The following is a 23,830-nucleotide window of genomic DNA, read 5'->3' as shown; positions in this document are numbered from 1 at the left end:
TATCTCCATGCAGAGTTCCTGGAATTCATGTGAATGTTTAAGTAGAGAAAGTTTAGGGAAACGTTTGCGTTACTCACACTAGTACTGTCCTTCAAACAAGATGGGGGTTTTCCGCTCTTTCCAATCCAAGACCCCCCTTTCTACCCTGCCAGGCTGTGTGCGAGTGGGGACTTTGATTGCCCCATCCAACGGTCCGGCCAGCCCCTGTCTCCTGTGCTGATGCACGCAAATCCACGTACACATGTTGACACATACGCTAACGTTGGATCATTCCAGAATACGGTGGGGTGGAAATGCTACTTTGATGAAAAGTGACGATAGCAGCTCCTAGTTTCAAATCTGCCTGGTGTTCAGGCAATGACTGCGACTCTCCGCAGCTTCCTGTCAGTTAAAATGTGATTTAAACATTCTATTGTGTACCAGTTGTGTTTCCTGTTTTATAATATCCAAATTTAATATCGCCTTCCTGCCCTTTCTGTGTAGCGGGTGATTCAGAAGGTGACTCTGATTTCCCTCTCTGGGTGGGTTACCCTCACTATCTTATCTCTCCTCCTGCCTCATGAATGGATTTTTCCATTAGTCAGCATACTATAACCTTTCTTCAGGCCTCAGGGCAGCCTCGTAGAGCAAACAGCCTAGTTTCTCTCTGTGCTGCTCTCTCTCTCCTGGTCATGGGAAGGGCCTGATACCTTTCAGAGGGCAGATCTGCAGTAAAAAAAACAAAACTTTGAGCCACCAAATGCCACTCTGCAGGTACACAGACCTGTCTCTTATACGGTCATGTATTGATAATTTCTCTCCCAACCACCGTGGCGTTCCTGCTAGGGAGCAAGAGAGCCTCACTGTGGGAACAAATCCTCTCCTCCGCTCAAGGAACCATGACCGTGCCCGGTTTCTGGGTGGTCTCTGCTGCTAACACGTTGGAGGGCCAAAGAAATGCCATTTCCCAACAGGGCCGCTACAACCCTGCTCATTAATGCCACTCTGAGGTGGGAGCCATTTAAGGGAAACACTATAAATCCAGCCCAATGTCACCTGGGCCCCAGTCTGAATGACTTTTGCCAGCTAGACCGAACTTGTATGCCACTCACAACTCTTAGCTCAGAGTGAACTGTTAATTTGTCTTACAAAATGATACTATCTTTATTCTGAAACCAAGCACGGTGCCGTGCCTCTGGGCGGCGGGGGGGGGGGCGGGCGGGCACTCAGTAAATATTGATGGATCACGTTGAGCCTGACATTTGGGAGGAAAAGGCCAAATGGAAAAGGAGATGAAATGGTGCTTTGCCAAAGGCTCTCAAAATAACTGGGCACGTTGGGGCAGCAGCAGTGGTTTTCAGATTGTCCCGCGGGACCGGGACCCGGCATTCTGTTGGAACTGATCGAAGTTTCCATAAACATTTGATTCAAAAAACGTGTGTGTGTTTAAATGTATAATATTTAAACACTGTAATAAAAACTGAAAAAAACAAACAAAACCAAAACACCTAACCAAAACATCTAATGTGTTACATTCAGAATGGCAATCGAGGACCACCCAGTGGGTCAGCAGGAACCATCAAGTTGACACATTCTGTTCAAACCTCAGGCCTGATGCTTCTCCTGCCTGAACTTCTTGCAGGCCTCCCTTGTCAGGCCTGGTTCAGAAGGTTGTGACTGCACCGGGGTTTTATAATTTAGGCCAATAGGTACTCACTTTCATAAAACTATATTAAGATACCACCTCTTTCTCTTTGCAAATCAGGACCTTCTTGCTGCTGTACAGCCAAAACAATATAGAAATCAATGGAGCGCTGAGACTATAACTGTCATCTGTCACCCCAATTACAAATTTTTATAGTCACCCAAACAGCCTCGTCGTTCTCATTAACTTTATAAGTAACTGGTATGCATTCGTACTTTATAACAGTGAAATACCGTTTTTAGTCTCGTACTTGTAACTTAATGAGGTAGCAGCTAAGATTCTGATGAAAAAGCAAAGAGGTTCTTCCAGCATGGAGGGAGACTAAAGGCTAAACAAATTACCGGCCCCTTGTGACTTGGCTGCATCCTTTTAGAGTGGGAGCAGGAACTCAAGGACGCCAGGGCAGTTGTGAGCACGGAGGCACGTAACGCAGCCGCCGCCCAGCGCGCGCTCCAGACTTAGTGCATCCTACATCTAACCTCTGTCGAGCTAATGTGAGATCATCCGTCATGATGGAAATCTGCAAGTGCAGGTCAGTGTTTCTTCATATAACGCGTATGCGCTCACCAGCCCTCTGGGTGGGTCCATTGAAACCATTTGAGATACACAGTCCATCTACTCGGGACATAATATATTAAGTGTCATTTTAAACATGGTTATAACCAAGTTCTTGGGATGAGGAGGGTCCAACTGGCTTGGACCCTAAGGCAGTTTGTTTCCGATTCTTAAAAAGATTTCTTCCAACAGGCTGGGGGGTTCGGAACAGGGGATTGTACCATGCGCTAAAGGGATCAAGGAAGGCCGCTGAATATAGCAGCCAAAGCAGTATACCCAGGGCCTGCCTCAGTTGCGTCCTCCCATTCAGCTAGTCCTCTGGCCGGTGAAAAGCCTGGGCAGACAGATGGGAAGCCATCAGAGCTTGGTCCAAACTCACACTTGTCTCGGCTCATGCGGTCAGAGCTGCAGAAAGTGGGAGAAGCCATTCTCTGAATGGCAGTCATTCACTGAGCGCTCCTGACTGGCAGCTCTGAGACCAGGTGTGGTTTCCTCACAGCAGACTTGCCCCCAGCTCACAGTGATGGTACCCCTCGGATATGACAGTATTTTCCATCAGCAGAGAGGAACTGCTGCAACTCAGACACAGTCACACTTGCCCTCTGAAGCAGTGGAGCAATTTAAAAGGTGCCCAGTGGGGCATGAAGTCTAAAGAGGAAATGCTGAAACTCTGGGGAGAATTTAGGTAGGTGGAGTGTGATTCCTGAAGTTGAAATCTGTCCAGACCACTGAGTTAACCACTAATGCTATAAAAAGAGAATGCTGTGGGCTCATTAAATTACTTCATTCTACCTGAACCTATTAATATCGTCTAAATCATTAAAAAATCCTGTGTACCATTAAACATGAATGATGAAACTGGCCCTGAGCAGATGGCTGCCTTAATGGAGCACTAGTCCAAACCACAATAGTCCTCTAGAGCCGAGATGGCTGTTTTTAGCCACTGTGATTGACATGAGCACGTGTCATCAAATTCACATGGGGTGTGGGGTTTTGGGGCAACGTAACAGAAAATTGTCCTGCATATATTCATTAGAAATTAATCCTGAAATATGCATGATGGAACTGAGACAGCAAATGATTTAGAAAGAGCCAGAGGTATGTCAGCAAAGTCCCTGATGGCCTTTCCATAGAGGAAGAGCTAAGGCAACAGCCGATAGAGGTAGCACACCGAGAGATCCCTTGCTTGAAGCAGGCTCCCATCTGGCCCTCGGAAGGCAGTAGCACTAGTTGCCTTGCCCGATACTCACTCAAGACATTTTCCCCAAGCTCAAGTGGCGAATAGGGTTCATCTCATACCACTCTGGAACTGGAAAACTGGAAATACGTTTACGTGTGTGATGTGCCCAGCGTGTGTATGAGGAGTGTGGACAAGCTCCGAGCGGCCACATCTTGGGCATGTTTAGTTTCTGTCCTGTACTGAGAAAACGGCAAAGCCTTGACGGCAGAAGAAAGCCTTCCCACCTCACCAGATGATTGTGCTGGATGGCACTGCTACTGCCCCCTACCAGCTCACAAAGGGAGACACCCACTAATACACTGATCTGGAAGAAATTTGGAGCGGGCTTAAGTATAGCCATGCCGCCGCTGGAATTCAAGTCTGCTGCTTGCCTCAGCTCCGTGGCCAGGGTAGGGTGCCCAATAAAGGCCAGACTACTGTATCACCAGGCCAGGATTCACGGCTGGGTAAAAGAATGACATAGGTAAATCATACGGTAGGGAGCAACCGTAAGCAGATGAGGTTTCCCAAGTGCCAGTTTGGAAAGAAACCCGTATCAGTCCCTAAGTGTATTATTTCAAAGGCTTCAACTATTTGTTAGCTTTTAGTAAGAAGTACCCATGAGCCCCAAATCCTCTGATGAGGCCGGTTAAAGAAAGAGACCACAAATGGTAACTCAGTTTTAACATTTTATTGGGTAAATGATTTTAAAGGTAATAACAATAGTGTCAAAACTACTACAATATCTTTCCACAGCCATACCTTACAGACCCACATAAACCTTCCCATTTTTCTTTTTCTTCATTTGTAATATTTTAAAGCCATACATGTCATATAAAATGCCCATTTCCAATAGTTTCTTCAAACTATTAAGCAATTAAATGTGGAAGGAAGGAGGATCTAGTTGTTATACTTGAAGGGGTTTCAGGTAATCTGTGATGTCTTACTGTAATCAAAAAACAGGGTACTAAGAAAGGGACGAGGAGAAGAGCTACTCCAGGTAGCTTTGCTCATTACAAGTCCAACCACTGCATCACCAAGAATTCATTATGCTGGTGACCGATTCAAAGTAATTTGGGGGAACATATAAAACACAAAAATAACTTAGAAACTAGATCCAAATATTTCAAAAGTAATCAACTTTCATATACAAAAACAGTCAGAGGTGGTTACAAAAGTTTGTTTTCTCAGTGCGTCTATGTACCAGCGCAGTTACTGGGTCCAGAGCAAAATAAAAGGTTTATTTTCTTCTGAAACAGTAATAAAAAACAAGGAAAACATATCTTTGTATATAAAGGATCAATGCTGGTCTTAAGAATAATGTAATCAGAAACCCTTAAATCGAGAGGCACACAACGGGTTTCTGCTTTTATAAAATAAAAGGAAAGTCACCAGTTTATTTAAATGGAGGAGGTGCTCACACCCCTCAAATAAACTTAATTCAATTTAACATCACTAGCAAAAATCACTTAGAAACTGTACAAAAATAAAAAAGTTAACACATTTAATCCTGCAAGGTTTTTGTAAGGACTGGAAGGCAGGCTTTTGGAGCAGCATTTGGGCATGGCTGGGGGCTTCTTTGGTTTGATCTAACACACACAAGAGATGGAGCCTATTCCAGATGACAGTTTCGGATTTCCTGCACATTTGAAGACATGAACAGAGGCCAGTATACAAACTTCCGGTGTGCTGCACACTGGGGCTGTATGCTCTGGACTGAAACTCTTATAACTGCCTTAAGTGGGGCGGCGGGGCGGCGGGGGGGGGGGGGGGGGGGCGGGTAAAGAGCAAGCCTTGCACTTCCTCCATCAATCACACCGGAGACTGGAGCGGGCAGGGCAGTAGCACATATTCTCGTGCAGTCAGAAGGCCACTTAATTGGGGGGGGAGGGGCAATTGTTCTTCTAGAATCTGGTACCTGGCTGACCTTTTCTAAGAACAAAAAAACCCTTCCAGAAATGGAAGCCTTTTGCTACATACCAAAGTAAAATACGTACTATTTTCCAAGAGGAAAAAAATACCCAGTTGCATCTGAAAACGGAAAACATAAATGGAACTAATTAACATTTAAAAGGGGGGCTATGTAAACTTTGTGCTACTCAAATGAAGTTCAAGTATTACTTCTGAGCTGTTTAGAGATCACTGAACTTACACAATATTCTGGTGACAAGAGTGCAATTCACATTTGTGTTTCTGCACAAATAAACCACAACTGGCTAGAACACAACCTGTGCAGTCAGAATCTTCGTCTGAGTTAAAAACACATGCTACATATTTCAACATGTTCAAAGTTAATGCAAACTACATATTTAACAGCTTTGTAATATACGACAAAGGTGAAAGGGTCTAGCATTTGTTTGAAGCACACCATTACAAGTTTGTGTAACACCCTTTACACTACAAAGTCTTTTAGTCAACAGCTACTTAGACACAAAAATGCACTGTGCGTTAATTTGAACACAAAAGGAGACAAAACTATCCTTTTCCCCCAAGCCACGGTGGGAAATATTGCTGACCTCGTCCTCTGAAGCCTGCAGGATGGTTATTTCTTCAGTATAACATTATTACACTGGTAAGAAAATCTGTATAACATCTGCATATATCAAGAATTTTTAAAAATCTGATATGATTTTAGAGTCCGCATGACCAGTCACGTGACCTGCTCAAAATTGATTAGCACCGTTAAATACATAAACACACACACATGTATGTATTGTAAGTATACACACACACGTATGGGATAGATCTTTTCTTTAAAAACAAAAGAACTTCTAACCATGAGCTCACCCAGGACGAGGAGCCTGTTGAACTGATGAGATGATAGATAAGATGGATCAATATTGGTCTATTTTGTCTCTCTTCGGTTTGCTTGCTTTATTTACTTTTTTTTTTTTTTCTTGCAGCAGACAATATCATTCAGCTTGTGCTCAGTTTCCCTATAAGGGCAAGAAAAAATTTCCATCAGGTAGCCACTTGTTTTTATACTGAAAGACTAATCTGCTCCCAAGTAGAAATGAAAGGACTCAAGATCCCTTTCTAAAGCCCAGCAGCTAGCTTTCTCTGACTAATCTCTAGGTTCAGTGGAACTGGCTACCGAGATTCCATTTCAGGCTAACAATTGGCTTCTTGGTTAAGGCATCACGACTGAAAATGGTTATTCCAACAACAGATGCTGCGGACGAAGGAATACCAACAAACTTCTGAGAACTCTCATCAAAAACAAAAGCAGTTTGCTTTGCCATAAGGACAAGCAGAAGGAATTCAGCCGATTAATCTCACAAACTAGAAAAGGGTTTTCAAATTCTGAACTAGCAGTCTGTCACTTGTCACAGCAACTACATGTATAAGCTATGCCATCTTGATATTCAGTGACATCTCATAGTTTTAGACTATATATTCTGCACCACACTCATATTCATCACTTGAAATATTTGTTTCCTGTTTGAAAAAAATTTTACACACACACGCGCGCACACACACACACACACACACATATATATATATTTACTACCATAAAATGAAGGTAATCTTTCTCCAGAATCATCTGTCATTTTTCCTGGGGATATACATACAGACCTCCCGTTGACATTAGGAAGTTCTCTGCATATGCATCATGGGAAGACTAGCCCTGCAAATGAGCTGGGCTCTAACAACTATATCGTATCTAAGTGCCAACTCCGTTTTTACAGGGGTAACATAACATCTTATCGATATAGTAAATGTGTTTCTATCAAAAGTATGTAGTGCAGAAAGAGATTCAAGCCATTTTATAGTATTTCTAAAACTCCAGTATTGTCCCCATGACAAACATGTCTGAAATCACGACATGTATTAACTTTCGTTTCACTAGATTATCTTTACTATTTCTTTAAATGGTAGCTAAAATTGTCTCTGGCCAATCATGACTTATTGGAACCTAAAGCTAACAAATTTAAATTAATATATAATAGACACATGTCTCTTTTTGGTTATTTGCTCAAAATAATTTTTTTCAGCTTAAAAAAATACTTAAGAGTAAGCAATTTGTCTAATCTGTTGTTTCACATTATAGAAACAATAAAATTTTTAAGAATATTTCTCTAAATTGCCTTTCTTCTAACCCCTCTTAATTCCACATAATTATATTCTTCTCAAAGGCACTAAATTCTGTATCTGCTCTCTTCCTGATATTCTCTGCTTTTCAAAATAATTTCTGTAGCATATTTCAAAGGTAGCTTGTACTTTCTTAAAACAGTGTTTTAGTTTGTAAGTTGGTTCTATAAAGTGATGAGGCAGTTTTTCCTGTGATAACCAGCACAATAGGCATAAATGATTTCTCACTCTCTGTGACAAGTCCTATCATGGACCTTCGAATGTTCTACACCAGAACGAAAGTTCATCTATTCTAACCATGGGAAAAACATATACTTAAACAGTGAAGACCCACATACTAAGCTCTCATAGCAAAATGAATTTCAGACAAATTCAAGAGTAATATACAAATACCTGAATTTGATATGAATTACTCCCAAACACAGCTATCAAAAATGACCTATCTTACTGAGGAAAATGAAAGAAACACCTAAATGAAATCCTTAGAAACTGCATGAATTCTCCCATCCACAGTCAACAGAAGGAAGGAAGAGAAGAGAGAAGGAAGGAAAGAAGACAGGAAGGAAGGCAAGAAGGACAGAAAGACAAACCTGACTGAGATAGCAAAGCAAAATTCCACATAATATTGTAAGGAAAGAAAACCCCAAAATTCATATATGCTGCAAAAAAAAAAAAAATCAATGACCTAATATAATAAAACAGGATCATCTTAATAAATGCCATTTTCCTACCCGTTACCATGATGATCTTAACTGACGATGTCGAAGCTTCACCATGGCAACGGAAACTATCATCATAAAATGGTACAGTAAAAGAGATAGCTAGACCAAGAAGGGGTAGGGTCTCCTGGGAAGAGGTCTGCAGAGAGGCCCAGTGACTGGTTGTGTGGCTCAGTGTCAGGAATAATGGTTGTATGGCGGAAGGGGATGCCCAATGCCATTTTGGAAATGATGATGCTGGCGATGAGCAAGGTATTCAGCATAGCTCAAGGTCATCTTTTCACTACGGTACCTGAAAGAAAGTTAGGGAAGAGACAAAGTTAACATCACGAAATAGGTGACATGTGAATGTCAGAGCTAGGAGGGACCCTTAGAGATAATTTTCTAGATGAGGAAACAGAGGCCTAGAGAGAAGAAGTGACTTGCCCACTGTCACACAGCTAATAAGCAGCAAAGCTGAGATCAGAACCCAGGAATCCAGAGTCTGAGTCCGGTGCTCTTTGCACTCTACTACTCCTTGTTTAAATTGTTCTAGAAATTGTATTGCCCTCCTCAGCTCCGGTTTGCTAACAGGAAAGAACGGAGGAAGGCCAGCCTATTACTGTCATGTATGCATTTCATTCACTTGACTACTTTTTCTTCCGGGATCTTCCGTTGCTTCCTCTTTAACCATTCCTTTCCTTCTGTCCACATGTCTCAGGTCTTGCCATTAAGGGAAAACAGTAGCAACAAAAAACTTGTCTTGATCGTGGTATCTCAATCCTCTTTCCCCCCATCTTCAGGTCTCTTTTCATTGCCACCCTTCTCAGAGGAGTAACGTGTATTTTCTACCTCATCTCACACCGCTCCTCGGCCCCGTGCCTCTTGGCTTCTACTGCCGCGCTTCCGCAGAAACTGCTCTTTCAGAAGCCACCCCTCATCATGCCTGACCTCTCCATTAGGATACCGCGCAGCACTCCCTTTTGGAAGCTCTTTTGTGCCTTGTGTTCCACAACTCCATACTCCCTTGGTTCTCCCCCTGCCTCTCGGACTGCTCCCTATCTCTCTGACTACTCATCCTACCCTCGCCTTGTAGGAGTTTCCTACATTTCTACCTTCAGGTCTTCTGCCCCTACGCTCTGTCCCAGCTCAGTGAACTCTTGCCTCACCGCTTCAACTATGTCCTCTTTACAGATGATCCAAATCACCATCTCTAGCCATGAGCTCTACACACGTACATTTTCAGTGACCTATTGGACATTTCTATACAGAGAGCCTAGGAAGCACTTCAAATCCAGAATCAATACGTTAATGTAACTCTCCCCAACGCGGTCCCTCTCTTGGTGAAAGGGACTGCCTTGGTCCCTTTTATTGAGATGAAAGCCTTGACTGGCTCCTCTTCCCTACTTCCGAATGATGACTAAGTCCTTTCATTTTCCCCACAATATTTTTTTTCCTTCCTTTCTTCCCATCCCACTGCCACAGCTCGTGTTAAGGCTCCCATTTCACCTTCTTTGGATTGCTGCCACAGATTCTTAGATAATAACAGTGTCTCCTAATTATTTTTCCTGTTTCCAATTCTAATCTTACACTTCCCCAAATCCATCTGTTCAGAACCCTTCAATGGCTACCGATTGACTATAGCATCAGGTGTAAACTTCTTACGCTCTACCTTCTGGGCCATATTTTCCCCAGTGACCACCTTCTCTATGTACACCGAGAGACCAACCGAATCAGACTATTGAAGATTCCTTAGAACTTGCCCCATACTTCGCCACCTACATGCCTTGACTCACCAAGTTCTGTTTAAGTTAATCCCTTTGCTCCCCCACTCTCCACCTGTCAAATATTCTACTCATTCTTCAAGCCCAGCCTCACATCTACCTCCTCTTTGAAATTTTCTGTTATCCTCAACCCCCTCCTGGAGTTCCTCTTTCCCTACTCTATGATCTCATATCATCTATCACATTCTGCTGTATATTAATAATTATTTTTGTACATGCGCTTCTATTCTCCTAGAATATGAACTCAGAGAGAGCAGCAATGCAGGCATTTTCAAATTTGTAACTCCTCAGAGCTGAGAATAGTCCATTTTTAGACTATAGGCATTCAATGTGGTTTTGTGGAATTAAAAGAAATGGAAACAGCAACTCATTTTCCCAAAATGTTTGATATTTTCCTTTTTAAGTAAGTACCCCTATGAGCCCATGCAGAAATACATTTAGCATTTGTCAATTGTGTTTTTCAGCAAGCTTTCTATCACTGCCAAAATTCTAAGGTGAAATTCAAATTTGAGGACTGCCTTATCAGGATCCTGGGGTTCTGCTAAGCAATGTCAAAAGCTGGCCAATTTCTAATTCAGGCAACTTTCTTCAATAATGTACTCTAAAGGCTCAGAGGGCTTTCTTTAACAAAGCCAGAGTAAGCCCACAGAGCTACGATGCGAAGGATGGGCTCATACATCATATGGGCTTTACTGCCAAGCAGAGTTCATTGTATTCACCCTCAGTACAGCCCTGCCACTCATTTCCACTCTGTTTCAGAAAAGAGAAGCAAGTATAGTTAGAGAGACCAAAGACATCAAAAGGTTACAGGTATACGCATCAAAATGTACTGGTCAGCCTTGCACTAGGAAATGCTTTCTGTACCTGGTCAGTTTTATGGTTTTCCTGAATTCATTAGTAATCGGAGCTTTGTATCCTCCTTTCCTCAGTAAGGAGTCTATGGTCTGAATATGGTCCCATCCTGTGGAGAGCAGACCAGATAAAATACCAGTCAAGCACATGTAACAAGCACTTTTGGTTAAATACAAAATGACTGTAGAGGTCAGCTATCACTGTCACCAACCCCTTTGGTCCTAAAAACAGTCACACAGAAGAGCTAAGATTTCATCCTGTACAGAAGCAGGGACACCACGGGACACCTTAAATTCTAGCTATCCCTGCTGGCTAGCAACATTGGCTTCTTTATCTCAACTGCATTTGAAGGCAAGGAGCCTAAGAGGCTGGCGGGCAGTAACTGCTCGGTCGTGTCTCAGTAACAAGCCACAAACATTGTACTCTCCTCTAACAGTGACATCTTTAAAAGGGAAGGAAAAGCCTCACTGAGCCAACTCAGTAGTACTTAGAACTCCCACACTAACTCATGGTAATCGCCATTTCTAACCGTATCTTCTGCAGGCTATCAAGTGCATCTGTGTGCAGCGTTCAAAGGCATTTTTATGGGTTCTGACACGGGATGCACACTCATACCCGAGGCCCTCGACCTCTTATGTATGTTTTACAGAGTCAGTGGAACTACAGAATTAAGAAATTTTCGAAAGCAACCCAAATAAATCTGCAGATAGCTGCTTTAAAGACTAACGCTCTCATTTGGGGGTTTAATGATATTAAATTTTGTAGTTATGTATCATATTTATATGAAACATATGGGAAAACCAAATTACCAATGCTTTCTGATGAGAAGAAAAGCTCCATGAGATAAAGAAGAGGTATTCATTTCAACTAACATGAAACTATAATTTAGTAGTGGCTAGAAAGGACAAGATACTACAGAGTGAAACGTTATTTTGTGTTACACTGGTAGTTCATAAAGGTTTGTGCTATATCTGTAAAATCGAAAAACGTTTGTTGATTAGGAACATATAAAACACTAATAGTTCATGTATTCTCAATGCTCCTTTTCTTCATGGGACACTTACAATCTTAATAGTAGCAGAAGGAGTAATGGCAACCACCTAAGAAGGAAACATTTGATACTGACAATGAACGGTGTGGCTGATCGTCAAACTAGAGGCTTGTTTATGCCACAAGGCTACGGCCCAGTGGAATATGGGAAAATGGCACTTAAAATTCATAGCAGACCATCGCCTAAAATAAAGCCCACCTTTTACAAATCTATGCTTTTTTTGAAAGTATACTTTTATATGTTTTTGCTGCCAAACTTCAGTGCAGAGACTCAACTTCTGTGTAATTCACCGATTTCATACAGACATTGCAGTGGCAGCGATGGAAGAGTCTTCTTATAATCTGACAGTGATCAATTACCAGATACAACTGCAAGGTCAGATAGCGCATTTCAATATGTATTATTTGTTTAAATTCTTCACTAGGTCATATGAAATAAAGTACAACAGTGACCTTGCTCCTTTGCAACCTCCGGTAGGTAGGTGGCGGTGCGTTTTGATCCTTTTTCATTGATGAATTCTATTCTAATGCCATGTACACCCACCTGAAAGAAATTGGCAGTTTCATTAGTACAGTCTTCTTCACAGAAACAGAAAGAAAAAGTTATAATTTAACTTTCAGAGAATGCAGTTCTTCCCTTCCCCTTGCTTTTGGCAGGGCATATCTGTTTTCTCTTTCCGAAACACTGACTTTGAGGATTGAAGGCCATTATGATGGCCATGGAGACTTGAAAACACTGATTTTTGCATGTGCCCAGCATGCACCGGGCTATGCCATTCTGTTTGGAACCAGGACCACCATTCTGGGGCTGTGTGTAGAATAAGACAATCGATGATGGCAAGAGTCCTGCCCCCACCCCCAAACTGTGGCTCATGACAATAAGGAACTAGACCAAGGGAACCGACTTCAGAGACATAGCAAGCAACCATCCTGCTTTCAGGGATAATCACCATTTCAGATCGAGTTTCAAAACTTCTGGGACTGCTGACTCTCTTCCCAAACTGTCTAGTCTCTTCGAAACCTTGAATTATATGTAGATAAACAAACACAGATAAGACTGAAAAAAATCTAACAATCAAATCCTGCATCGTCACCCATTACGGCATTTCTAAAAAAAATGTATTATGGCTTCAAGTGCGCAGGTGGCAAACCCTCACTGTATATCTACAACACTGCTGCCAAATCCGAGAGCAATAAAGATTTCAAATGACTTCGGGGCAGGGCATTTTTACACAGTTTCTTATATACTAACCCAGAGACCACTATAACTTTATCATGTGAAAGACAAACTTTTGATGGTACCCTAAAAAAGGTGGTCTCCTAAGTAAGTGTGGGCAATTTCTTGCTAATGTTTTAAGAAAGTAATCTACTTTTTCTTTGATTAGCACTCAATCAAAAGGAATCTGTCCTTTCCCGTCATGTCTCACATAGAATAGTGTATAGTGCTAAAGATCACAAAAAGTTATCTTCCTTATATACACTGATAACAAAAATGACATTTCAAAAGTGTAACAACTCCATTCTGCTCTCCCAAATCTATGGTTGCTTTAGATCAAGGGTTCCCAGGTGGAGTTTAAGGTTGTCCAAGGTCCAGGAGGGTAAACATTTTTACCAGAGAAAGGGGCTTCTTTTCAGAGCAGGTGGCTATATCCATTCATCTGTATGGAGGTAAAGGTCTAGAAGAGGAAAAGGGGTCCATGAAGACTTCTTTTGTTTCTTCTGCGCTTAGCCTGAAATTTCCCAGTTTTTCAGGGAATAAGAAGTCCTCTGGAAAATCCATTTTATTTTTTCCCCAGGTCTTCACACATCCATCCATTAGAGTCTGTCAGATCTTATGAGCAGTTGATGTTTTTTTATTAAAGCCTATCTCTGTGGCTATTTCTTCTACCTAATATCAGTATTCTTATGAATATCCTTCTGCTGAAAATGCAATCAGGGCAGCTGTTTAAAAACTAACACAGTAAGGCCTCTCATACCCTGTGGGAAATGACTATGGACAGCTGAGAAGAAATATGAGTGCTTAGCTATCAGGCATTTCCAGGATAAAGGACATCTACTAATCTCCCTAGTGCCTGACACGTTACGGAGACAATGACAAATTTGCAACCGTTTCTGTATACTGACTTTCTGATCAGTGACTTTGAAATTTTTTCCTTCAACAATATTAGATCCTTCATAATTTGTTTTTAAAAACATACAGCATAAATAATTTATGCTCCCATCATTCACTGAGGTGGATTCTGCAACTTCAACTCAATGTATCAAAAAATCTGTCATGTTAAAATTGCAAAGAGTTTTGGTGTTTATTAAGGTGTCTCATCTAAACTGTGAGAGGAAGACTGTTTCCCTATCTGTGAGATGAGAATGTTAGACTCAATCAGTGCTGTTTAATTGGTATGGGGTCGGGGTGCGGGCTGCGAAGGTTATCAGAATTTCAGGTTTCCTACTTCAGCAAGTATAGTTTGTAAAAAGAATAACTCCCCAAGTGATCTTTATTCCGGGTTAACTAGATAACCTCTAATAATCAGTTGAGCTCCGACAAACTGTGGCTAAGTATTGGGGGAAAAAAAGTGATTTAGGCAAATTGGAGGTGATTTAGACATAAATCCTTTCTTCATAGGAGTACATTCTGTGCTATTCAACAAAAATGACAGAGATTTTGAAGCCTAGTAATTTAAAAATGAAAAGAGGTAAGACCAATTGCATGGTATGCAAATAATATCTTAATAAAGATACATGCATATGAAGAGGTTAAGACCAAACTGGAAGGACATGTTGACCAAAATAAAAATTACTCATGGATAAAATTGATTTACTGTTGTATTTTGAGAAGCCCCACCATCAAATCTGACATGAAAAAAATTACCCAAATTCCCCCATTTTGAATTAGTACCACATTTACAATTTTTAATTCTTTTCTGTGTTCCTACGATTCTGAACAATCGAAAGCCCCTGTAAATTGCACTGTAGGTATGGTGATATCCAAGTGATTCCTCTGTGAGAAATAACTTATTTCTTAGGTCAAAAATATACTCCACAGAGATATAAAGCCAAAGCCAGAGTGACTCATTTTTCTTTCAACTAGTGGAATCAGGAGAATGGTAATAACGTTCTGAACAGAATCAAAGTATAATATAGCCTTTTGTCACCTGTTGAGCAACAGCATCTCGCTCCCAGAACCACAGACGCCACCAAGTAGTCATACTGCGCAATCAGAACAGGAGAGTGGAAAATGGCCTGCTGTGGAGACTGACCCAATCTGGCCAACTTGTGGTAATCACTGGCTTTGCAAATTAAGTCATCTCCACTGAAATGAGCACCAAAACGAATTCTGTACTGTTGGAGGGAGGCATCTGTCACAGCTGCAACTCCAAAATGGAACCCTCATGTATAATAATTGAATCCTCCCTTCAACAGACTGGAGAATCCTTCAGGCCAGCAGCATCCCAAGAGACAAAGGCTCTAGCTGCAATGATCAGCTAGATAAGAGATCAGCTAACCAGGGGTCTGGGATTCCTTGAGGCAAACTTGCTAGAAAACTCTATCGCAGTAACTTTCCATTTCTCAGGATGGATAAGGAGTTAGCATATGGGAAAACTATGTCACCAAACACCCCTAGCCACCACTGCCCAAAGTACAGCCAGGTGAGCAAAAGCTGGAGACGTGCAAATCTAGCCTTATCGGAGTCTTCAGGTCATTTTCAAAATTATTAGAAGGTCTGGGGAGAAAAATGCTTTCAAGGTCCATCAGCTGTGATAATGTCCTTTTAATCAAGACTGTACTTTTGCTAAGCAAAGCTATAAATCAACTCGAATGGTAGCAAATTAAATGTAGGACTTATAGATAAGAGGATATGGAATTAAACAGAGCTGTATCTGTGTGTGCTGTGAGCGGACATTAAGAGCAGTTCAACAGATTCCTATTTCATGTTAAAAAGAAAGCCATATTTATTCCGAACCTTTCCAAAGCAAGTGATTTTTATTAATGCTATTATACAATCTTTTGTTTTTAACATCACCCAGAATGATTAAATATCAAGATTAATGTTAGGACCCTAAAATATATCTTGATTATTCTGGAGTTGATTATTCAGTGTGGGGATTATGCATCCCCAACTCCCCCTGGCCTCGGCCTCATCCTCTTTCCTCTCTTGTCCATCTCTGTTTGTTCACTGCTCTATCGGAGAGCACGTGGGCACAGGGAAAAGAGATACACGCAAATTAATCAATTTTGCTACATAGTAAAAAGGTTTGGTAGGAGAAGAGATTATAAATAATGGCTAAAATGAAGCTTCTAGACTGTCTGCAGATTTCATTTATCCTTGTTATCTGGTCCCTTGTTAGAAATGTGGCTTCATTTAAAACTATTACCCCCTAATGCAGTGACTCTCAACGCAGGAACATTAAAAATAAGTGCCCTCTCCCCCTCATTATAATACATAGTCCATATTATGCTCTGCTCAATTGCACAAAGTTGAGCCTGTCTATAAGGCAAGTGTTAGTCCTATAATTCACTAGCAGCACTACAAAAGGGTCTCGCTTTTACTTGTGAACCTAATCAGCAAGCCAACAATCTGGATATGCTGAAACATGAAAAAGTCATCCGGCTAAAAGCATCAGTGAGTATAAAATGTGCTCTGGTTAAGTGGAGTAGGCTCCACGCAAGCCTTGGACCATTTGGGTCCCCAATTACCTACACGGTCCTGACCCTCAAAGCTAAATCTGCCCCTGATCACATCCTGGCCAATAAAACCAATTACTTCCTCAGGTTCATCCTGTCTTAGCAATGTCACAGTTAGTCCCACTCGTCCCCATTTTCAGAACCAAATGTTGGGTTTCCCTGTAACGTTATGGCCATAGCTCACTCCACTGATTTTCAGTGGGTTCACCTTGAATAAAATAAAAAATATCAGGAGGTCAAAGAATCAAACGTTTGTCTGACATGGCTTTGTTGCTGATACCATTTGGCAAAATAGGCTTTGCAATTAACAAAGCAGCCAGTCGCTGGTCATTCATGTAAGACTGACCTGCCAGGCTCAGTATGCCAGTTCCATTGAATTGAATGGAAGGACTCTGTTTCTAAGGAGAGGGCACCCCCTAACTTCTAGAGGCTGGCATCATAGGAGACACACATGCTCGCTCACAAAACAGCCTGTGGTACCACGGACAGAAACAAACACTGCATTGGACAACCCATGGGTCTGACCCGGAGTCTGGTGTTTCTAATATTTGTAGGAGGACAAAGCCACAAGTGATATTTTTGCCTGAAAGCACAAAACCCATAACGCAGCACCTTCAACTCATTCACTCATAGCCCCACGGTACCTTTTGCCCCATCCCCAGCTCAGCCTTCTGCAGACTGACTCTTCCTCTTCCCAATGAAAGCAAATTCCACATAAAAGAAGAAAATACTCCAAACTTGGGTCTCCACCAAGAATAGTTCTTATTTGAGCAAGTAAAATTAGCATTTTCATCATAAAGGCTGATGACAATTTGCACAGATCCTAATGAAACACTTCCCCCAATCCTGATAATGTCGACTACACAAAAATAATGTCGACTACATATTGATTGTCCAGATCTGCCCATCAAATCCTCAAAGTTGTGATTCCTCATCGCTTTAATCCACCCATCAACTTCAGAAGTAAGTCTGAAGTTTTGAAAGTGCCCATCTGATTAACAATTAACACTTAACAATTAACAATGGTTAACAATTAACACTTCAGAATCTGGCCAAATAATAAATTTTAAAAACAGTGTTGCTGCAATTCAGGGTTTTTTTCTCAGTAATTTTTACTTTTGTAAACCTTAAAAATTATAAACATGGATTTTTTTTTGTTTATAAAAATAGTACGTGCATATTACCAAAAAAAAAAAAAATCCCTTTTGAAAAGTATAAAGGAGAAAATAAAGATGACATGTAATCCTAGTACCACCTAGAGACAACTCTTGCCTTCGTGACTTAAAAAATAATCTTCCCTTGAACCAAATGAGATGTCAACAAGGACTATATTGTTAGGCTGTTTTTATCCATTATCTGACCAGTTCCTGTAGCTGTACTTGCTTTCAAATCTCCTTCAAGTGAGAAGCTCTTAAAAGCACAAGAAATACTACACAAATAAATCAAAAAGGGTAATTGACTGCAAAACCGTCACTTGGGCACAAGTAACCTTTTAATATAGTCTACTATAAAAACTCCACTTCACCATCTACCTCAGCTGAGGTTTGGGTTTTTTTTTTTCCCCTGTTGTTATTTTGTGAAAACAACTGCAAAGGTCTCCTTGACCAAAATACATATAAGCTGCTCTTCTCTAAAATCCCTGCAAATCGGACACCTTTAGCTTAGAAATTAGTCTGGTCTCCATGGACCAATTCTTGGCTTTTGCAGAGCTTACCAAAACACCAATTAGTGCCAATTTTGATTCATGTAGGAGATGTAGGAGACTTAGACATCTTGTCTATCAGGAACATAAGGCTGCCAATTTATTTCACAAAGGCCACTGAACAACAATCTGAAAACTTGTATTTTAACTAATATACGTGCAGCTCTAAAATACCTGGACTAGCTAATAATCACCCCCATGAACTCTGAAAGAATTAGTTTAAGATTTTAAAATAAAGCATGGCTAACGAAGAGGTGCTCTGAAAAGCTATGAAGCCAAACATGTTTATGTATCATGTGCAGTGAAAGAAACTGTTCTTACTCTAAGGTTTTGCAGGGAACAAGAGACAGCTCAGAATGCAATTAAGGAAAAAAAAAAAACTATTCTCTGTAATGATTAATTATAATGAGCATTCCTTAAAAACTGAACAACCTGAAGCTTTCCAAGGAAAGTTCAGGCAACACAGGTGACCTTTAAATAAAAAGCCTGCTTTTTGTCAAAAGTTAGAAAAGTGCATTCCTACCATTTTTTAAAAGGGAATGAGGAAGGGGGTGACTTTACAGACAAGGAAACTAAAGTAATAAAATAATTTTCTTAAAACCTAGAGATGTGATTTAGTTTGCTTTTCAAAGGCTCAGGGAAAAACACCTCTTGCAAATGTACCCAATATAAAGATGTTTGCCTGATAAGAAACTGAGAAAAATCTTATACACATTACAACTGTACATTGAGTACCTGACTCAATATAGTGTCACTCCGTCTACAAAAGAGATTTGTTCCTAAAAAGTTCCATATGGGTTGAACTTATGTAAATGAATTAATCTTCAAGTCATGAGGAGGACAGTAAAGAAACCCTATAGTGTGTCCTTCTGCAAAGGAAAATATCTATTTGTAAAGTGAATAATCACTCCCTAATATGTTTGCTTAATTTAGATTTATACATATAATATTGACTTAGAGGATGATGCAGTAATATAATAGAAGCATATATGGTTTAGAATAGAGTATTTTTCTTCCTAAAGAAAATCCTTTTGTGAAAAAGAAATCTAGAATGTAAAATTTTTAAAACTGGACTATCTTTCACTTTGCTGCCTACATTTAAGTTGGCAATGGCCATTTTAAAAGTTAGGGACCTCTTACGACTTCTAAATGGCTAGCAGTGATTGATTCCCTGGAAGTAAAACGAAACAAGCCATTTTTAAAACGGGAGTCACAGCGTCACACTGTGTCAGCATCCAGAGAAACCTTAGGAATTATCTAGTCCAACTTTTCCAGCTTCCTGGTGAGGAAACGGAGATCCAGAAAGGTCACCAAGCTGGGTAGTGGCCGTTAGGAAGAGAACCCGAGTCCCCTCGTTCCCACAATTCGGTACTCTCTTTTCATCAAATGCCAGGGATACACACACAGAGTCAAACTGTACAGGAAAGAGTAGACTGGAATGCAACTACTAGGGAAAGGGGTGGAAGAGTTTATGGATTTGGGGGAAGAAGCAGGAAAACGTTCCCACCACCAAACAACACACTGGGAGGGAAGCAGGAAGCGACTGGAGGAGGCCTGAGAATGGACTACAGCAGCCCATTTCGCTAAGAGTATCAATAGCCAATGGAAATTTTTATGCATTAAATCACCTTCTAGAAGTCACTTTACTTTGTTCGGCTTGCTTCCTCACTAGGCTTCTGATACATTGAATTGTTGATTCACAGCAAATTCTTTCTAGATGGCCAGGAAGCGTGAAGCATTCCTTTCCCAATGTTCCACAGCACTTGAAAAAACATTTAAAGTAGAGCATCAGGACAAAGACTAAATGATCATAATGATAGTGACATCGTATACAACAACCTCAAGGTCCCTGAGAAAATACTGTGAAAAACATTTTCTTGGATATATGAAGCCTATGTATTTTTTTAAAAAAGGCAGAAATCTTCAGTTAGAGGAGAAGCAAAACATAGTGTATATCACAGTTGGGAAAAAATAACCAAGGGCTGGGGGTTGACAGAACACGTACCACTAGAAGTCATTTCACTTGGTGACTTTGTGAGTCATGCTAACCATCTGTGTATGAATGGGAACACTGTTTTCAGTGGAACATTAAGAGGAGCTAGAAAAAGGTAAACCTTTAAGTGGGGAGAGAGGGTGAAAAGAACATGAACTTCTCAAATATATGTGAGATAATGATGGCAGCTGATTTATTCACCTCATCTGTTTACTCATGAAGGTTGCTACAAAAGCGCCCTATTATTAACTGCAACTGACCACGTCAGAAATCAGCTGTGATCATTCAAGAGGTGTGCTTTCAAAGTGAAGTGCAGCTCTCTGAGTACCAGCAGTCCAGCAAGCTTGGGTGCTTTAGGGACAGAGTGAGACTAGGGGCTTGAGGTCTAGCTTTATAGTCTGGGGACAGATTTTTGGCATCACATAAGGATCATGCTGGCCAGCCCCACCCAGCATGGGTTTATTCCATGTAAGTGTTGGGTGCTAAAAAGGAACCGTCTGCCTTAGGACCACAAGTGACAGCTGTATACACAGGTGAGATCTCAGTGATTTGGGGAGCTAGATATAGCAAAAAGTACCTTATGGTTTGGGAAAATGTCAGTAATCTACTGAAATATGATCTGAAGGTCTACGTCAGGATACAAAAAATATTTCTTCCTCATACCTTCAAAATGATCTTGTCTCTAAAGCAGAGATAAAAGATGCCTGACTACAATTTATAAAATATTTTGACATCTGTCAGCAAATTGCTACATCGGTTCCCCACAGGATCACTGGTAGCATACTTGCTATACAAGTTCTTCTACAAACAAAAAGCTTATTCATTTATATCTCCCTGAAAATGAGCAGCTAGTAGATGATACACCTAGAATCATCCCACGAGTCAAACTCCAGGGATTGTGATGTCATTGGTTTCATCTTCTTTCAGATCTTTAAAAGGAAACATGGCTCCCAAATAGTGTCACCATACGAGTTCTAGGCTCTGTACCATTTTAGAGGACTCCAACATGCTGCATGAGCTTTTCTTTCTTTCTAAAGCGCCATGTCTGTCAGCCATGCTGCCATTCAGAATTAAGAGAGTGCTGTCGATTGAAGAACACAGAACAATGGTGCTAAGTTTCTGTGTTCAAACACAAGGCAGATCACTTCGGATTTCTCCCTAGGGGAGCAATTTTCCTCATTTAACAATCATTTTAGTCTTGCAGGTAGATATTTCTACTTATCAGCAATGAATTTTTTCCCCCAGTTCAATCACTCCTCATTCTTCTCATGCCTACCAGGGCAATAAGTAGATCATGATGCGGGCAATGATAAGGGAGGGACCGCTGTTCCAGTTTGTCTTTACAGCCTTTTGTGGCTGGCTTTGTTGTTTTTAATGACTACCCAGGTTCCTTGAGAGGCTACCTACAGATACCCAGTTTAAATGTATAATTACTACTTTGAGGAAATATAACAGAAGGAAGCATTACTGATCATTCTGTCAATTCAACAGTGACTTGAAATTAATTGCATCCACTTGTGAAACCACTTATCAAACGTTCTTCACATTATCAAATAGAAGCATTCTAGCCTCTAAGTCTGACGTAGATCCTATTTTCCTACTAACTGCCGTCATAAAATTAGAGACATGTTACCAGAAGACAGCTCCCAAACAGGCTGAGTTAAAAAGCTTGGATGGAGAGTAACTTCCAGCCCTGTGGCAGTTCACTTGTCATTTGAAAATTAGGTGTCTATTACCACTGGTCACGTCCCTCATCCTCATGACCACAGGGATGTCTTTCTTGTCGCTGAAGTTACCTAACTCTACCCTTGGGGACTTCTAGACTTTGCCCTCTCCCTGCATTGATCTGGGCATTTTTGTCCCTTTAATTAAGAATTCTACTGCAGTAACACGCTGCACCAGTGGGGGTCAACTCTCAAACTGTACTTCCACCAGAAAAGCCCTATGTTAGAGGCTTCTGCTCATATAAAACATACTCATTACCAATCCCTGACTTAAAAATTCTCTATTGAAATTCTGTAATCATCTCCTGTTTCCCCCTCTGGCATAAACATATATAGCACCTTGCATTTCCGGTTAAAGCGAGATACTTATGGTGAAAAGGATAGTTCATTCTTGGAAGAAAAGGTGTACCTATTGGACAGTGTGAAATTTCTCAAAGTGAAACGTATACCTTCATAATATAGACTGACTCCTCATAAAGGAAATCCACAATATAAATAATTAACTTATATACAAAGGTAAACCATAAACGAAGACTTCCCCATGGTCCTCTTTTTAATAGTGACTGTAAATTTAATATGATCTCAGTTACGTACACAAATATGCAGTTTTATTGATACAAAGACACAGAAAAAGAAGAGAAATAATTCCAAACTATTAACAGTGGTTATCTCAGAATGGTGTGACCGCAAATGGCTTGCATTTCTTTCTTTATATTTTTTGAATTTTTAAAGTTTTCTTCTTCTTAGAATTACTGTATTATTATGGACAGTAGGTTTAAATACATACATATATATGCATATGTTCCTTTTTATTGTGGTAAAATACACAAAACATAAAATTTACCATTTTAACCACTTTAAAGTGTACAATTCAGTGGCATTAAGTACATTCACAACGTTATACAACCATCACTACTATCCAGTTCCAGAACATTGTCATCACCCCCAGTGGAAACCCTGTACCCATTAAGCAGTCACTTCCCATTCACCCTGGCAACCACTAATCTGCCGTCTATCTTTATGGATTTGCCTACTCTGGATAGTTCATGTAAATAGAATCATACAGTATGTGGCCTTTGTGTCTGGCTCTTTTCACTTAGCATAATGTTTTCAAGGCTCATTCCTGTTGGAGCATGTATCAGTACTTCATTTCTTTTTACGGCTGAATAATACTCAATTGCACGGCTATAATGCATTTTGTTTATCCAGTCATCTGTTGATAGACATTTGGGTTGTTTCCACCTTTTGGCTATTGTGAATAGTGCTGTTATGAACATTCATGTATAAGTTTTTGTTTCAACATCTGTTTTCATTTCTTTGGGGTATATACCTAGGAGTGGAATGTTATTGACATATGCTCTTTTTTAAATGTCTTTAATTCTACTTTGGCATTCTGTGTTTAAAGTAGCAATGCTTTTTCAGAATTATTAAGGATAACCTTAATAATATCATTCTTACAATAATACCATTCCATTTTCAATCACTGATTATGGTACATTTTTTTTTAAAGGCCAAATCATGTTCTTTTCAAAAATGTAATTTTCATCCTTATTCTTTGGGAACAAATTTCTTTTATGCTAGACACTTTAAACTATGATGAACTAACTGAAAAGGACAGTCTTTTCCTCTTAGCATAGCCATTCTAGCAGTACCTAAATCACTTTCAAATGCTTATATATTAAAAGTACAAAAATATATGCATTTTGTTGTTGTTTCCTTAAATGAAAAGCATCACAAAATAGACATCAATATTTAAACCTTAAGGGATGTATTAAATATACAATACCAAGTAGAAGC

The 23,830-nt window shown here is 40.3% G+C and overlaps 2 protein-coding genes across 8 annotated transcripts in view; one reads left to right on the top strand and one right to left on the bottom strand.

Moving 5' to 3' along the window:
• The window catches only part of TMEM164 (transmembrane protein 164), a 176,731-nt gene extending 171,493 nt beyond the window's left edge, over positions 1-5,238 (top strand). Inside the window, exons 8-9 of one of the 3 annotated variants that reach the window (XR_004524533.2) lie at positions 2,058-2,216; positions 2,802-5,238. The gene's annotated coding sequence lies outside the window, so the exon portion shown is untranslated. Of the gene's footprint in view, positions 1-2,057; positions 2,217-2,738 lie in introns of all 3 variants that reach the window. The other 2 variants (XR_004524531.2, XR_004524532.2) reach the window with 2 other exon arrangements.
• AMMECR1 (AMMECR nuclear protein 1) overlaps positions 5,194-23,830 on the bottom strand; it is a 107,113-nt gene continuing 88,476 nt past the window's right edge. For 2 of the 5 annotated variants that reach the window (XM_073799006.1, XM_019949444.3), the window contains 3 exons: positions 12,388-12,478; positions 10,897-10,993; positions 8,184-8,561 (listed from right to left, as the gene is read on the bottom strand). In XM_073799006.1, coding sequence (XP_073655107.1) covers positions 8,447-8,561; positions 10,897-10,993; positions 12,388-12,478 — 303 coding nt within the window. In that variant the 3' untranslated portion in view covers positions 8,184-8,446. Of the gene's footprint in view, positions 6,395-8,183; positions 8,562-10,896; positions 10,994-12,387; positions 12,479-19,944; positions 20,079-23,830 lie in introns of those variants that run through there. The other 3 variants (XR_002179284.3, XM_033849841.2, XR_002179285.3) reach the window with 3 other exon arrangements.

The sequence above is a fragment of the Tursiops truncatus genome, chromosome X (genome assembly GCF_011762595.2).
Source record: "Tursiops truncatus isolate mTurTru1 chromosome X, mTurTru1.mat.Y, whole genome shotgun sequence".
In the NCBI taxonomy this organism is placed as follows: domain Eukaryota; kingdom Metazoa; phylum Chordata; class Mammalia; order Artiodactyla; family Delphinidae; genus Tursiops; species Tursiops truncatus.
Note: the sequence above shows the minus strand (reverse complement) of the source record. Positions and strands in the feature narration are given on the sequence as shown.